General features: G+C 52.7%; 2 protein-coding genes across 3 annotated transcripts in view; one reads left to right on the top strand and one right to left on the bottom strand.

Moving 5' to 3' along the window:
* The window catches only part of LOC142251614 (tubulin alpha-3 chain-like), a 40,259-nt gene extending 35,977 nt beyond the window's left edge, over positions 1-4,282 (top strand). Inside the window, exon 5 of the mRNA XM_075324583.1 lies at positions 3,866-4,282. Within this exon, the coding sequence (XP_075180698.1) occupies positions 3,866-4,162 (297 nt within the window). The 3' untranslated portion in view covers positions 4,163-4,282. The remainder of the gene's footprint in view (positions 1-3,865) is intronic.
* LOC142251619 (vacuolar ATPase assembly protein VMA22-like) overlaps positions 1-17,087 on the bottom strand; it is an 86,413-nt gene that overhangs the window by 24,341 nt on the left and 44,985 nt on the right. Inside the window, exon 4 of one of the 2 annotated variants that reach the window (XM_075324588.1) lies at positions 4,811-4,964. The exons of the other annotated variant lie outside the window; for it this stretch is intronic. Within the exon in view, the coding sequence (XP_075180703.1) occupies positions 4,852-4,964 (113 nt within the window). The 3' untranslated portion in view covers positions 4,811-4,851. Of the gene's footprint in view, positions 1-4,810; positions 4,965-17,087 lie in introns of those variants that run through there. 2 annotated transcript variants of the gene reach the window in all.

The raw sequence follows: 17,087 nt of genomic DNA, 5'->3' as shown, positions 1-17,087 counted from the left end.
TGGACGATCTGTTGATCAAGGCACCCTCTCAAGAGGCATGCCAACACAGCCTCGACGCTACCCTGGAGACTCTCCAGAGTTTCGGGTGGATCATCAATTTTCCAAAGTCAAATCTGACACCGGCCCAATCGCTGACATATCTTGGCATGGAGTTTCATACCCTCTCAGCGATAGTGAAGCTTCCGCTGGTCAAGCAGCGGTCACTACAGACAGGGGTGCAATCTCTCCTTCAAGGCCAGTCACACCCCTTGAGGCGCCTCATGCACTTCCTGGGGAAGATGGTGGCAGCAATGGAGGCAGTTCCTTTCGCGCAGTTTCACCTGCGTCCACTTCAATGGGACATCCTACGCAAATGGGACAGGAAGCCGACGTCCCTCGACAGGAACGTCTCCCTCTCTCAGGCGACCAAAGCTTCCCTTCGGTGGTGGCTTCTTCCCACTTCATTATCGAAGGGGAAATCCTTCCTACCCCCATCCTGGGAGGTGGTCACGACGGACGCGAGTCTGTCAGGGTGGGGAGCGGTTTTTCTCCACCACAGGGCTCAGGGTACGTGGACCCAGCAAGAGTCCTCGCTTCAGATCAATGTTCTGGAAATACGGGCAGTGTATCTTGCCCTGAAGGCGTTCCAGCAGTGGCTGGAAGGCAAGCAGATCAGAATTCAGTCGGACAATTCCACAGCGGTGGCATACATCAACCACCAAGGCGGCACACGCAGTCGGCAAGCCTTCCAGGAAGTCCGGCGGATTTTGATGTGGGTGGAAGCCACGGCCTCCACCATCTCCGCAGTTCACATTCCAGGCGTGGAAAACTGGGAAGCAGACTATCTCAGTCGCCAGGGCATGGACGCAGGGGAATGGTCCCTTCACCAGGAGATCTGTTGCCGCTGGGGGGTGCCGGACGTCGACCTCATGGCGTCCCGGCACAACAACAAGGTACCGGTGTTCATGGCACGGTCTCAAGATCCCAGAGCTCTGGCGGCAGACGCCTTAGTTCAGGATTGGTCGCAGTTTCAGCTCCCTTATGTGTTTCCTCCACTGGCACTGTTGCCCAGAGTGTTACTCAAGATCAGGGCCGACTGCCGCCGCGTCATCCTCGTCGCTCCAGACTGGCCGAGGCGGTCGTGGTACCCGGATCTGTGGCATCTCACGGTCGGCCAACCGTGGGCACTACCAGACCGACCAGACTTGCTATCTCAAGGGCCGTTTTTCCATCTGAATTCTGCGGCCCTCAACCTGACTGTGTGGCCATTGAGTCCTGGATCCTAGCGTCTTCAGTGTTATCTCAAGACGTCATTGCCACTATGAGACAGGCTAGGAAACCAGCGTCCGCCAAGATCTACCACAGGACGTCGAAAATTTTCCTGTCGTGGTGCTCTGCTCAGGGTTTTTCTCCCTGGCCTTTTGCCTTGCCCACTTTTCTGTCCTTCCTTCAATCTGGACTGGAAAAGGGTTTGTCGCTCGGCTCCCTTAAGGGACAAGTCTCAGCGCTCTCTGTGTTTTTCCAGAAGCGCCTAGCCAGACTTCCACAGGTCCGCACGTTCCTGCAGGGGGTTTGTCACATCGTCCCTCCTTACAAGCGTCCGTTAGAACCCTGGGATATGAACAGGGTGCTGATGGTTCTTCAGAAACCACCATTCGAGCCAATGAGAGATATTTCTCTCTCACGCCTTTCGCAGAAAGTGGTTTTTCTAGTAGCAGTCACTTCACTTCGGAGAGTGTCTGAGCTAGCAGCGCTGTCGTGCAAAGCCCCTTTCCTGGTTTTTCACCAGGACAAGGTGGTTCTGCGTCCGGTTCCGGAATTTCTCCCTAAGGTGGTATCCCCCTTTCATCTCAATCAGGATATCTCCTTACCTTCTTTTTGTCCTCATCCAGTTCACCAATGTGAAAAGGATTTGCACTTGTTAGATCTGGTGAGAGCAGTCAGACTCTATTTTTCTCGTACGGCGCCCCTGCGCCGCTCGGATGCACTCTTTGTCCTTGTCGCTGGCCAGCGTAAAGGGTCACAGGCTTCCAAATCAACCCTGGCTCGGTGGATCAAGGAGCCAATTATCGAAGCTTACCGTTCGGCTGGGCTTCCGGTTCCCTCAGGGCTGAAGGCCCATTCTACCAGAGCCGTGGGCGCGTCCTGGGCTTTGAGGCACCAGGCTACGGCTCAGCAGGTGTGTCAGGCGGCTACCTGGTCGAGCCTGCACACTTTCACGAAACACTATCAGGTGCATACCTATGCTTCGGCGGATGCCAGCCTAGGTAGACGAGTCCTTCAGGCGGCGATTGCCCACCTGTAAGAGGGGGTCGTTTTCAGCTCTTTCTATCGAGGTATTCTTTTACCCACCCAGGGACTGCTTTTGGACGTCCCAATTGTCTGGGTCTCCCAATGGAGCGACAAAGAAGAAGGGAATTTTGTTTACTTACCGTAAATTCCTTTTCTTCTAGCTCCTATTGGGAGACCCAGCACCCGCCCCTGTTCCCTTCGGGCTGTTTGTTCTTTTGTGTACACATGTTGTTCATGTTAAATTGTTCTTTTGGTTTATGGTTTTCAGTTCTCCGAACATCCTTCGGATTGAATTTACCCTATACCAATTCATAAGTCTTCTCCTTCCTGCTTTTGCACCAAAACTGAGGAGCCCGTGATGCACGGGAGGGTGTATAGGCAGAGGGGAGGGGTATCACTTTTTAAAGTGTAATACTTTGTGTGGCCTCCGGAGGCAGAAGCTATACACCCAATTGTCTGGGTCTCCCAATAGGAGCTAGAAGAAAAGGAATTTACGATAAGTAAACAAAATTCCCTTCTTTTTGTGCGTTTTTGCTGCAGAAATTTCTTGAGAAAATGGTTGTGCCTTTCTGCAGACATTCCTCAGCAAAACCTATGGGGAAAAAAAAAATAGCTGTGCGCACACTGCGTTTTTTCTTAAGAAAATCTACCGAAATAATTTTCTTAAGAAAAAGAATGAGCAGTCACTTCTTTTCTGCAGGTAGCTGCGTTATTCACTCCATTGACTGCAATGTAATCATGAAATAGCGCAGGAATAGCGCAGGTAGCAAATCATGTGCGTTTCATTGCGTTTTCCTGCGTTATTCCCGCGTTGTTTCACGTTTTTCGGGACATAGTGTACATCACTGCCCTGTGTTTTGCAAGGACGTGATGTGACTAGAAGAGGAAGAGGAAGTTCCTCCATTTTCAGTGGTGTAGGAAGTATACATATATAATGCACAGACACATAGAAATCCAATGTACATATTAAAAAAAAAAGCGTGTGCTCCGCCGTATTTTTACCGTCCAGCCGGGTAAGCACACAGCGGCGGCCCGATATTCTCAGGCTGGGGAGGGCGAGGGCCAGGGTAAATATCAGTTAAAAGCAAAGCACTTTTTGCTTGGTTACCCGATATTTATCTTGGTTACCAGCATACACCGCTCAGCGCTGGCTCCCTGCACACGTAACCAGTGTAAATATCGGGTAACTAACCAAAGCGCATTGGTTAGTAACCCTATGTGTATCCTGGTTACGGGTGCAGGGAGCCAGAGAGCGCATGCGCACGAAATCCTACGGATCAAACCGTTACATGCTGCGTTGCTCCCGCCCGGCGGTCAGTCAAAAAACAACTGACCGTCACGCAGCGGATGCAACGCAGCATCATCAGTCACAATCTGTCGCTAATAGAAGTCTATGGGGAAAAACTGGATTCCTGCAAAATATTTTGCAGGAAACCGTAATTCCTCAAGGCGATGGATTGTGACTGAAGCAAAACAACGGAAGTGTGAACTTAGCCTAAATGAATTAAGAATCAGCCAAATGGGAGTTGGGAGTCTCCTTACGCTGCATAGAAGCCGGCTGTCAGAGCTTACCGCTTATTACCTCTCCCCTCAGGTCGGAATCAACTACCAGCCCCCAACAGTGGTGCCCGGGGGAGACCTGGCCAAAGTGCAGCGCGCTGTGTGCATGCTGAGCAACACTACGGCCATCGCAGAGGCCTGGGCCCGGCTGGACCACAAGTTCGATCTGATGTACGCCAAGCGAGCCTTCGTGCACTGGTACGTGGGAGAGGGAATGGAGGAAGGAGAGTTCTCCGAGGCCCGAGAAGATCTGGCCGCGCTGGAAAAGGACTACGAAGAAGTGGGAATAGACTCTGTAGACGCGGAGGCTGAAGAGGGAGAGGAGTACTGAGGAAGGAGCAGCCGATGGGATAGGAGAGGTATTAGTGGTTATTAGCAGTTATTAGTGGTTATTAGCAGTTATTAGTGGTTATTAGCAGTTATTAGCAGTTATTAGGGGTTATTAGCAGTTATTAGGGGTTATTAGCAGTTATTAGGGGTTATTAGCAGTTATTAGTGGTTATTAGCAGTTATTAGGGGTTATTAGCAGTTATTAGGGGTTATTAGCAGTTATTAGGGGTTATTAGCAGTTATTAGGGGTTATTAGCAGTTATTAGGGGTTATTAGCAGTTATTAGTGGTTATTAGCAGTTATTAGGGGTTATTAGCAGTTATTAGGGGTTATTAGCAGTTATTAGGGGTTATTAGCAGTTATTAGTGGTTATTAGCAGTTATTAGGGGTTATTAGCAGTTATTAGGGGTTATTAGCAGTTATTAGGGGTTATTAGCAGTTATTAGGGGTTATTAGCAGTTATTAGGGGTTATTAGCAGTTATTAGTGGTTATTAGCAGTTATTAGGGGTTATTAGCAGTTATTAGGGGTTATTAGCAGTTATTAGGAGTTATTAGCAGTTATTAGTGGTTATTCTGTAACTTGTTCTCTGTAGTTAACAGTTTACACTCATTAAAATAAGTTACATTGAAGAGATTCTCCACGTCCCGTCCTTATATAAAGATCTTTATTTACAGGTAACACACAAATACTATTCATTGGTGAGATATTTCCTCTTCTTAGCGGTGTTGGTGTATGGATGCCAGCGCCACTCCACCTCTGCCGTGCCCTCATTCTCCAGGGTGCCCAGCTTTATCATGTACACTGCAAAGAGTAACAGCCGGTGATAAGTACGGAGCGCTGACACTGGGGCCCTGATACATCACAGCATTTCACAGGGGTTTCTACATGAAAACGTCTTAGACTATGTGGCCCCGGGACACTGTACTCGCGGATATATCCGCAGGTTTCCCGCAGCTGATCCCCGGAATCCGCAGCTATCCATACCTACGGGATTCCAACGAAATATCTGCGGGAAACCTGCGGACATTCATGTGACTTACCCACGGAAGTCTCCATAGTGGAGAGGCGGAACGTCCGCAGGAATAATTGACATGTAGTTACGTGCGGCTGCAGGACATCTGCAGCATATTCTGCAGCCGCACATACCGCAGCATGGACACAGCACTCCCCATGTCCCATAGGATAACATGGGGAGTGTCTGTACTTGCTAAAACCTCCGGATTTATCTAGAAAATCGAGATAAATCCGCAGGTTTTCAGCAGCAAAATCAACTGGTACAGAGTCCCGTGGGCACAAAGCTTTAATCTGTGAAGAGTCGGACGATCTTATAACTCGGACGGGGATTGCAATGCTTGGACTGGCCGGCGGCTCTCCCCACCAAAGAGTGACTGCTGCATAGAGGAGCATGAGGCCGTTGTGCTCGGGTGGGGAGAGCCGCCGGCCAGTCCAAGCCTGCCATCCCCGTCCGACTCTTCCCTTAGTGACAGTGGTTTGCGACAAATTCATCAAACTATTTGCTGCTTTTTAAGGCCCTGTGCACACGCTGCGGCTTTCTTCGGCGCTCCATTGGGAGACCCAGACGATTGGGGTGTATAGCACTGCCTCCGGAGGCCACACAAAGCAATTACACTAAAAAGTGTAAGGCCCCTCCCCTTCTGGCTATACACCCCCAGTGGGATCACTGGCTCACCAGTTTTCAAGCTTTGTGCGAAGGAGGCACACATCCATGCATAAGCTCCACTGTTTAGTCAGCAGTAGCTGCTGACTATGTCGGATGGAAGAAAAGAGGGCCCATACTAGGGCCCCCAGCATGCTCCCTTCTCACCCCACTTGCGGTTTGTAAGGTTGAGGTACCTATTGCTGGTACGGAGGCTGGAGCCCACATGCTGTTTTCCTTCCCCATCCCCCTGAGGGGCTCTGAGGAAGTGGGATCTTTCCGGCCACCAAGCCCTGAGGCCGGGCTCCATCCACAGACCCATAGAACCTGCTGGATGTGGAGCGGGAGTGCCGTTCAGGGACAAGGCCCTGCAACTTTCAGGTACTCTGTGTCCCCGTATGGCAGGCCACGCACACTCCAGGCTTGCTGGGTGTGCTAGTGCGCCGGGGACTGTAGCGCTGTGCGCTGGGCTTATAGTCCCTGCAGATTACTGGGGGACTTTACGTGTGGGGACCGCCGCGCCGACCGCCCCTGGAGCGGCGGCGCAGCTGCGACTTGTAGTGCGCCGGGGACGCGCCGACCGCGCTTTTACGGCGGCGGCGCTTCTAACTTTAGTCCCCGGCTTTTGCGGCCTAGCGCCGCTTCGTTCCCGCCCCCACCCTGTCACTCAGGGAAAGGGAGAGACGCTGTTCTATAGCAGCGCCGAGGGCTGGAGCCTTATTTGCATTCTCCAGCCCCCTTCACTAGACACAGTGGGCGCCGGGTTCCCGTTCTTGTCTCGGGCACGCCCTCGGCCCGCCCCTCTCCTCTGGACGCCGGCAGCCATTCCGGCACGCAGAGCGGGAAAACGGAGACAAGCGCTGAGCTACCAGCACAGGATTCCGGCGCCACACACCCGCTTTTGTGCGGGCGGTAAGCGGCAACTAAAGTGCTGACCCACTAATGCCGAAGTGTCCTGTTGTACTTTTGTACGGTCGCTATTCAGGATGCAGACCTAGAAACAGCAGCAAAAGATCAGGGGTGCTAAAGCACAGACTCTATATGCTGCTTGTCTTGCATGTGCTGCAGTGTCATGTGTCCTTTATGCTTGTATGCTTTACATTGCACTGTAAGGGCTATTCTTGGCTGTCTACCCGCCTACATGGCTAGACAGCGGCAGCAAACAGCAATGGTGCTAAGGCACAAGCTTTCAATGCTGCTTGGATTGCATGTACTGCAGAGTTTATTTTCATGCTTGTACATTCACTGCATGTCGCTATTCTTGGCTAATGCTCCTTGATGACTAGACAACAGCAGCAGAAAAGCAAGGGTGCTAAGGCACAAGCTTTCAATGCTGCTTGGATTGCATGTGCTGCAGTGGTTATTTTCATGCTTGTATGCTATACATTCACTGTATGTCGCTTTTCTTGGCTAATGCTCCTGAATAACTAGACAACGGCAGCAGAAAAGCAAAGGTGCCAAGGCACAGGCTTTCTATGCTCCTTGTACTGCATGTGCTGAAGTGTTTATTGTACTTCATGCTTGTATGCTATACATTGCACTGTACGGTCGCTATTCTTGGCTAATGCTCCTAGATGGCTAGACAGCAACAGCAAAAAAAAAAAAAAAAAGCATGGGTGCCAAGGCACAGGCTTTCTATGCTGCTTGTACTGCATGCGATACTGTTCCAGGACCCCCAGTGTGTGCAATTACTCAACGGGGTCTCTGCTACAGGTGGCCAAAAGAACCACCTGTGATCCCTGTCCAGGGACAGGGACGGAGTTGCAGTTTCCGCTGATATATTGTCTGTGACTATGACTAACATCTTACAGACTTTGCAGTCCAGACAGACCTTGGGCAATGTTGATTCAATGCCCCTGGCCACCCTGATTTCGAAACAAATCATGGCTCCAGGAGGGTCCCATGCATCCCAGAGTGCATGCTCTGACACGGACGACAGTCCCAGACGGCCTAAGCGAGCTCCCTAAGAACGGCCCTCGACTTCATCACAGTACTCTCTGTATGATGATGCAGACGTAGCTGTTCAGGACTCTGATCCTGAGACCGCTCTCAATCCGGATACACCGGATGGTGACGCTATAGTGAATAATCTTATAGCGTCCATCAATGGAAGGTTGGGTATTTCTCCCTCAACTCCTCCAGTGGAGGGGTCAGCTTCACAGCAGAAGAAATCCCTATTTCGGTATCTCAAGCGTATATTGAGTACTTTTCTGGTCACTCTGACTCCAGAGAAGCAGTCCAGGAACACCACGCTTATCCCGATAAGCGTTTCTCCAACCGTATTGAGGATACGCGTTGTCTCTTCCCCCCTGACGTGCTCAAGCGCTCCAAGGGTGGATCCCCCAATCTCCAGGCTTGCGGCTAGATCTATAGTTGCAGTGGAAGATGGGACTTCACTTAAAGATGCCATTGACAGACAGATAGCCCTCTGGTTGCAATCTGTCTATGAAGCTATCGGCGGGTCGGTTGCCCCGGCATTCGCAGCCATAGAGGCACTCCAAGCTGTTTCAGCTAGTATTGCGCAGAGGGACGCGGTCACATGTACATCTTGGCCGCAGTAGCGTCCTTCACCTCGCAATGTCGGCATTGCGACTCAAGCTGTTTATGCTGTCCTGGACTCTACGAGCCGTACGTCAGTGGCGTCCGCCAACTCCGTGTTGTTACGCTCCTAGTGTTAAGGGATTGGAGCAGATGCTGCTTCCACAAAAGTGCTTAACCAGATTGCCTTTATCTGGTGACAGACTGTTTCGTGAGCGGTTGGATTAAATCATTCAACTGTCCAAGGGTACGGATTCTTCCTTACCCCAGCTATCAAACAAGACCCATCAGGAGAAGGGACAGTCGAGGTTTCGGTCCTTCCCAGGCTCGGGCACGTCCCAATTGCCCTCGTCCAACAGGACTCAAAAGGCTCAGAGGGGCGCAGGTTCCTGGCGGGCTCAATCACGCCCGGAGAAGGCAGCCAGAGGAACCGCTACCAAGGCGGTTTCCTCATGACTTTCAGCCCTCTCTCTCCGCGTCCGCGGTCGGTGGCAGACTCCCCCGCTTTAGCGACATTTAACTGCCACAGGTCAATGGCCGGTGGGTGAGAGACAGTTTGTCGCAAAAACTTCCTCACCGGCCGAGCCGAGGCTCTTCTGCAGGCAGTAGGAGTCGTAATCCCGGTTCCTCCTCAGGAACAAGAGACACTTTTTACTCCGATCTGGTCGGGGTGACAAAATAGGACGACTCCTTCCGTTCCGTTCTGGACCTTAAACTGCTCAACAAGCACGTGAAAACCAGGCGGTTCCGGATGGAATCCCTCCGCTCCGTCATTGCCTCAATGTCTCAAGGAGATTTCCTAGCATCAATAGACATCAGGATGCTTATCTCCACGTGCCGATTGCTCCAGAGCACCGGCGTTTGCTACGATTCGTTATTGAAGACGAGCATCTTCAGTTCGTAGCCCTACCCTTCGGTCTGGCGACAGCCCCACGGGTTTTCACCAAGTTCATGGCAGCAGTGGGACCACTCCCGCACTCTCAGGGTCACCCTGTGATCCCTTACTTAGACCATCTACTTGTCAAGGCACTCTTTTAAGAGGCATGCCAACACAGCCTGAACATGGCGCTGGAGACTTCCCAGAGTTTCGGGTGGGTCCTCAACTTTTCAAAGTTAAACCCAATCGCTGGCATATCTTAGCTTGGGGTTTCACACTCTCTCAGCGATGGTGAAGCTTCCACTGGACAAACAGCGGTCACTACAGACGGGGGTGCAGTCTCTCCTTCAAGGAGACACCTCATCCAGAGGCAGTCCCTTTCACGCAGTTTCATCTGCGTCCACTTCAATAGAACATTCTTCGCTAATGGGAGGGGAAGTCGATGTCCCTACACAGGAACGTCCCCCTTTCTCAGACGATCAAGGACTCTCTTCAGAGGAGTCCACTCTTCAGATCAATTGTCTGGAGCTCTGGGCAGTGTATATTGCCCTGCAAGACTTCCTGCAGTGGCTGGAAGGCAAACAGATCCGAATTCAGTCGGACAATCCACAGCGGTGGCATACATCAACCACCAAGGCGGACTACGCAGTCGGCGAGCCTCCCAGGAAGTCCGCCGGATTCTGCTAGGGGTGGAAGACAGAGCATACACCATATCCGCAGTTCACATCCCGGGCGTAGAAAACTGGGAAGCAGACTTCCTCAGTCACCAGGGCGTGGACGCAGGAGAATGGTCTCTGCACCCGGACGGGTTTCACGAATCGGCACAACAGCAAGGTCCCGGTTTTCATGACGATCAAAGAGCTCTGGCGACAGGCATCTCACGGTCGGTCAACCGTGGGCACTACCAGACCGGCCAGACTTACTGTCCCAAGGGCCGTTTTTCCATCTGAATTCTACGGCCCTGAACCTACTGTGTGGCCATTGCGTCCTAGATCCTAGTGTCCTCAGGATTATCCCAAGGGGTCGTTGCCACCATGAGACAGGCTATGAAGCCCACGTCTGCTAAGATCTACCACGGAAGTGGAAGATTTTCTTTTACTGGTGCTCTGTACAAGGAGTGTCCCCCTGGCCATTGGCATTGCCTACTTTTCTTTCCTTCCTGCAATCTGGGTTGGAAAAGGGCTTGTCGCTCGGCTCCCTTAAAGGGCAAGTCTCGGCGCTATTGGTGTTTTTTCAGAAGCGTCTAGCACGACGTCCGCAGGTACGCACGTTCCTGCAGGGGGTTTGTCATATTGTCCCCCCGTACGAACGGCCGTTAGATCCATGGGATCTGAACAGGGTACTAGTTGCTCTCCAGAAGCCGCCTTTCGAGTCTCTGACGGATGTTTCACTCTCTCGACTATCACAGAAAGTGGCCTTTCTGGTAGCGATCACGTCTCTTCGGAGAGTGTCTGAGCTAGCAGCGCTGTCATCCAAGGCTCCCTTCCTGGTGGTCCACCAGGACAAGGTAGTGCTGCGCCCCATTCAGGAGTTTCTCCCTAAGGTAGTATCCTCGTTTCATATTAATCAGGATATCTCCTTACCTTCCTTTTGTCCTCATCCGGTTCACCGGTATGAAAAGGATTTACATTTGTTAGATCTGGTGAGAGCACTCAGAATCTACATTTCCCGCACGGCGCCCCTGCGCCGCTCTGATGCACTCTTTGTCCTTGTCGCTGGTAAGCGCAAGGGGTCGCAGGCTTCTAAGGCCACCCTGGCTCGATGGATCAAAGAACCAATTCTTGAGGCCTACCGTTCTGCTGGGCTTCCGGTTCCATCAGGGCTGAAGGCCCATTCTACCAGAGCCGTGGGTGCGTCCTGGGCATTGCGTCACCAGGCTACGGCTCAACAGGTGTGCCAGGCAGCTACCTGGTCGAGTCTGCACACTTTCACCAAACATTATCAGGTGCATACCTATGCTTCGGCGGACGCCAGCCTAGGTAGAAGAGTCCTGCAGGCGGCAGTTGCCTCCCCGTAGGGGAGGGCTGTCTTTGCAGCTCTAACATGAGGTATTTCTTTACCCACCCAGGGACAGCTTTTGGACGTCCCAATCGTCTGGGTCTCCCAATGGAGCGCCGAAGAAGAAGGGAATTTTGTTACTTACCGTAAATTCCTTTTCTTCTAGCTCCTATTGGGAGACCCAGCACCCGCCCTGTTGTCCTTCGGGATTTTTGGTTGTTTTTCGGGTACACATGTTGTTCATGTTGAATGGTTTTCAGTTCTCCGAGGTTACTTCGGAGTGAATTTGTTTAAACCAGTTATTGGCTTTCCTCCTTCTTGCTTTTGCACTAAAACTGGTGAGCCAGTGATCCCACTGGGGGTGTATAGCCAGAAGGGGAGGGGCCTTACACTTTTTAGTGTAATTGCTTTGTGTGGCCTCCGGAGGCAGTGCTATACACCCCAATCGTCTGGGTCTCCCAATAGGAGCTAGAAGAAAAGGAATTTACGGTAAGTAACAAAATTCCCTTCTTTACCACAGATTTGCTGCAGAAAATGTTTTTAACATTGCTACAGTCATTCCCCAGCAAAACCTATGGGTTTAAAAAAAAATGCGTTTTTTCTTTGTCGCTCCATTGGGAGACCCAGACAATTAGGTGTATAGGCTATGCCTCCGGAGGCCGCACAAAGTATTACACTAAAAGTGTAAAGCCCCTCCCCTTCTGCCTATACACTCCCCGTGCTCCCACGGGCTCCTCAGTTTTTTGCTTTGTGCGAAGGAGGCAGACATGCACAGCACAGCTCCACAGATTAGTCAGCAGCAGCTGCTGACTATGTCGGATGGAAGAAAAGTGGGCCCATATAGGGCCCCCAGCATGCTCCCTTCTCACCCCACTCTTGTCGGCGGTGTGGTTAAGGTTGAGGTATCCATTGCGGGTACGGAGGCTGGAGCCCACATGCTGTTTTTCCTTCCCCATCCCCCTTAGGGCTCTGGGTGAAGTGGGATCCTATCGGTCTCCAGGCACTGAGACCGTGCTTCATCCACAACTCCTGTGGAGCCTGCTGGATAGGAGCCGGGTATCGTTCAGGGACATGGCCCTGCTACTTGGAGGTACTCTGTGTCCCTGTGGGGACCGCGCACAGCAACACTCCTGCATTGCTGGGTGTGCTAGTGCACCGGGGACCGCGGCGCTGACCGGGTTAATGTGCCATTACACACTCAGCGTCGCTGAGTGTGTTTATGTAGGGGGACTACCGCACTACCGCCGCCGCCATGTTTTAACACTGCGGCGCGGCTGGGACTTGTAGTGCGCCGGGGACTTCCTCGCGGCCGCGCTTTTATGGCAGCCGCGCTTATTACTTGAGTCCCCGGCTTGTACGGCCTAGTGTTTCCTCCTCCCGCCCACAGCCCTGACAGGCAGGGGTAGGGCGGGACGCTGTACAGACATGCAGCAGTGAGGGCTGGAGCATGCTTTGCATACTCCACCCCCCTCACTGTGCACAGTGAGGCACCAGTTCCCGCACTTTCTGGGTCACGCCGACAGCTCCCTCATCTCCTCAGGACGCTGGCAGCCATTCCTGTCAGCTCCTCGGACGCTGCAGAGGGGGACAAATTCTGGGAGACCCAGGCAGGGATTATGGTGGCCTCACAACCGTTTTAATCGGGTGGTAAGCAGCACCTGTGGTGCTAGCCCCAGTGTGCAGAAGTGTAATTATATGTTTATGATATTTTACACTGTATAGTGCACAGTTGCTTTCTGGCTATATTCCCTATTGTGTTACTCAGGGAAGACATAGCATGGCGCCCACAAAAGGCAGGGGTGCCAAAACACAGGCTTACTATGCTGCCTGCGCCGCATGTACGACGCTGCTACCGGCAGGTTCCACTGACCCTCACTGTGTGCACTGCTCGGCCCCTGCTGCACTTACTCAGCCGGAGCCTCTGCTAGGGGGGGCCCAGGGGGCTCCACCTGCTGACACTGTCCAGGTGACAGGGACGGAGTTTGCAGTCTTTAAGGATAAACTCTCTGAGACTATGGCTAAGATACTAGAAGCCTTGCAGTCCAGACCGGTATCTCAGCACAGGGACTCTGTTGAATCATTGTTCCCTGGCCCCCCTCAGTTGGACCAACAATGTCCCCCCGGGGATTATCATAGAAACCTGGCTGAGGGCTCTGACACAGACCCCAGTCCCAGACCGACTAAGCGAGCTCGCTTGGCAATTCCCTCGACATCATCATATTGTGCAGGGTCTCAGATGGGGGAATCTCTGGTTGATGACGCGGAGGTAGCTGATCAGGATTCTGATCCTGAGGCCGCTCTCAATCTTGATACTCCTGACGGGGACGCAATAGTGAACGATCTTATTGCGTCCATCAATAAAATGTTGGATATTTCTCCCTCAGCTCCTCCGGTGGAGGAGTCAGCTTCTCAGCAGGAGAAATTCCGTTTCAGGTTTCCCAAGCGTACAACGAGTATGTTTCTGGACCACTCTGATTTCAGAGAGGCAGTCCAGAATCACCATGCTTGTCCAGATAAGCGTTTTTCTAAGCGCCTTAAGGATACACGTTATCCCTTTCCCCCTGACGTGGTCAAGGGTTGGACTCAGTGTCCCAAGGTGGATCCTCCAATCTCCAGACTGGCGGCTAGATCCATACTTGCAGTTGAAGATGGGGCTTCACTCAAAGATGCCACTGACAGACAGATGGAGCTCTGGTTGAAATCCATCTATGAAGCTATCGGCGCTTCTTTTGCCCCAGCATTCGCAGCCGTATGGGCGCTACAAGCTATATCAGCAGGTCAAGCGCAAATTGACGCAGCCACACGCACTTCCGCGCCGCAGGTGGCGTCCATAACCGCTCAGACGTCAGCAATGGCGTCTTACGCTATTAATGCTGTCCTGGACTCTGCGAGCCGTACGGCGGTTGCATCCGCCAATTCGGTGGTACTCCGCAGGGCCTTGTGGCTACGGGAATGGAAGGCAGATTCTGCTTCCAAAAAGCGCTTAACTAGTTTGCCAATTTCTGGCGACCGATTGTTTGGCGAGCGTTTGGATGAAATCATCAAACAATCCAAGGGAAAGGATACATCCTTACCCCAGCCCAAACCGAACATACCCCAACAGAGGAGGGGGCAGTCGAGGTTTCGGTCCTTTCGGGGCGCGGGCAGGTCCCAATTCTCCTCGTCCAAAAGGCCTCAGAAAGATCAAAGGAACTCTGATTCATGGCGGTCTAAGTCACGTCCTAAAAAGACGACCACAGGAGGTGCCGCTACCAAAGCGGCTTCCTCATGACTTTCGGCCTCCCCACTCCGCATCTTCGGTCGGTGGCAGGCTCTCCCGCTTTTGCGACACCTGGCTGCCACGGGTAAAAGACCATTGGGTGAGAGACATTCTGTCTCACGGTTACAAGATAGAGTTCACCTCTCGTCCCCCGACTCGATTCTTCAGGTCATCCCCGCCTCCCGAGCGAGCCGAGGCTCTTCTGCAGGCGCTGGGCACTCTGAAGGCAGAAGGAGTGGTGGTCCCTGTTCCTCTTCAGCAACAGGGTCACGGTTGTTACTCCAACCTGTTTGTGGTCCCAAAGAAGGACGGGTCTTTCCGTCCTGTCCTGGACCTGAAACTGCTCAACAAACACGTAAAGACCAGGCGGTTCCGGATGGAATCCCTCCGCTCCGTCATCGCCTCAATGTCCCAGGGAGATTTCCTTGCATCGATCGATATCAAAGATGCTTATCTCCACGTACCGATTGCTCCAGAGCACCAGCGCTTCTTGTGCTTCGCCATAGGAGACGAACACCTACAGTTCGTGGCACTGCCGTTCGGCCTGGCAACAGCCCCACGGGTTTTCACCAAGGTTATGGCTACTGTAGTAGCGGTCCTCCACTCTCAGGGTCACTCGGTGATCCCTTACTTGGACGATCTCCTGATCAAGGCACCCTCTCAAGAGGCATGCCAACACAGCCTCGACGCTACTCTGGAGACTCTCCAGAGTTTCGGGTGGATCATCAATTTTCCAAAGTCAAATCTGACACCGGCCCAATCGCTGACATATCTTGGCATGGAGTTTCATACCCTCTCAGCGATAGTGAAGCTTCCGCTGATCAAGCAGCAGTCGCTACAGAAGGGGGTACAATCTCTCCTTCAAGGTCAGGCACACCCCTTGAGGCGCCTCATGCACTTCCTGGGGAAGATGGTGGCAGCAATGGAGGCAGTCCCTTTCGCGCAGTTTCACCTGCGTCCTCTTCAATGGGACATCCTTCGCAAATGGGACAGGAAGCCGACGTCCCTCGACAGGAACGTCTCTCTCTCTCAGGCGACAAAAGCTTCCCTTCGGTGGTGGCTTCTTCCCACTTCATTATCGAAGGGGAAATCCTTCCTACCCCCATCCTGGGAGGTGGTCACGACGGACGCGAGTCTGTCAGGGTGGGGAGCGGTTTTTCTCCACCACAGGGCTCAGGGTACGTGGACCCAGCAAGAGTCCTCACTTCAGATCAATGTTCTGGAAATACGGGCAGTGTACCTTGCCCTGAAAGCGTTCCAGCAGTGGCTGGAAGGCAAGCAGATCCGAATTCAATCGGACAATTCCACAGCGGTGGCATACATCAACCACCAAGGCGGCACACGCAGTCGGCAAGCTTTCCAGGAAGTCCGGCGGATCTTGATGTGGGTGGAAGCCACGGCCTCCACCATCTCTGCAGTTCACATCCCGGGCGTGGAAAACTGGGAAGCAGATTATCTCAGACGCCAGGGCATGGACGCAGGGGAATGGTCCCTTCACCCGGACGTGTTTCAGGAGATCTGTTGCCGCTGGGGGGTGCCGGACGTCGACCTCATGGCGTCCCGGCACAACAACAAGGTACCGACGTTCATGGCACGGTCTCAAGATCCCAGAGCTCTGGCGGCAGACGCCTTAGTTCAGGATTGGTCGCAGTTTCAGCTCCCTTATGTGTTTCCTCCGCTGGCACTGTTGCCCAGAGTGTTACGCAAGATCAGGGCCGACTGCCGCCGCGTCATCCTCGTCGCTCCAGACTGGCCGAGGAGGTCGTGGTACCCGGATCTGTGGCATCTCACGGTCGGCCAACCGTGGGCACTACCAGACCGACCAGACTTGCTGTCTCAAGGGCCGTTTTTCCATCTGAATTCTGCGGCCCTCAACCTGACTGTGTGGCCATTGAGTCCTGGATCCTAGCGTCTTCAGGATTATCTCAAGAGGTCATTGCCACTATGAGACAGGCTAGGAAACCAACGTCCGCCAAGATCTACCACAGGACGTGGAAAATTTTCCTGTCATGGTGCTCTGCTCAGGGTTTTTCTCCCTGGCCTTTTGCCTTGCCCACTTTTCTGTCCTTCCTTCAATCTGGACTTGAAAAGGGTTTGTCGCTCGGCTCCCTTAAGGGACAAGTCTCAGCGCTCTCTGTGTTTTTCCAGAAGCGCCTAGCCAGACTTCCACAGGTACGCACGTTCCTGCAGGGGGTTTGTCACATCGTTCCTCCTTACAAGCGGCCGTTAGAACCCTGGGATCTGAACAGGGTGCTGGTGGCTCTTCAGAAACCACCATTCGAGCCAATGAGGGATATTTCTCTCTCACGCCTTTCGCAGAAAGTGGTCTTCCTAGTAGCAGTCACCTCTCTTCGGAGAGTGTCTGAGCTAGCAGCGTTGTCGTGCAAAGCCCCTTTCCTGGTGTTTCACCAGGACAAGGTGGTTCTGCGTCCGGTTCCGGAATTTCTCCACAAGGTGGTATCCCCCTTTCATCTCAATCAGGATATCTCCTTACCTTCTTTTTGTCCTCATCCAGTTCACCAATGTGAAAAGGATTTGCACTTGTTAGATCTGGTGAGAGCACTCAGACTCTACATTTCTCGTACGGCGCCCCTG

The sequence above is a fragment of the Anomaloglossus baeobatrachus genome, chromosome 9, assembly GCF_048569485.1.
Source record: "Anomaloglossus baeobatrachus isolate aAnoBae1 chromosome 9, aAnoBae1.hap1, whole genome shotgun sequence".
Classification (NCBI taxonomy): Eukaryota; Metazoa; Chordata; class Amphibia; order Anura; family Aromobatidae; genus Anomaloglossus; species Anomaloglossus baeobatrachus.
This window is presented reverse-complemented; position numbering and strand designations above follow the sequence as displayed.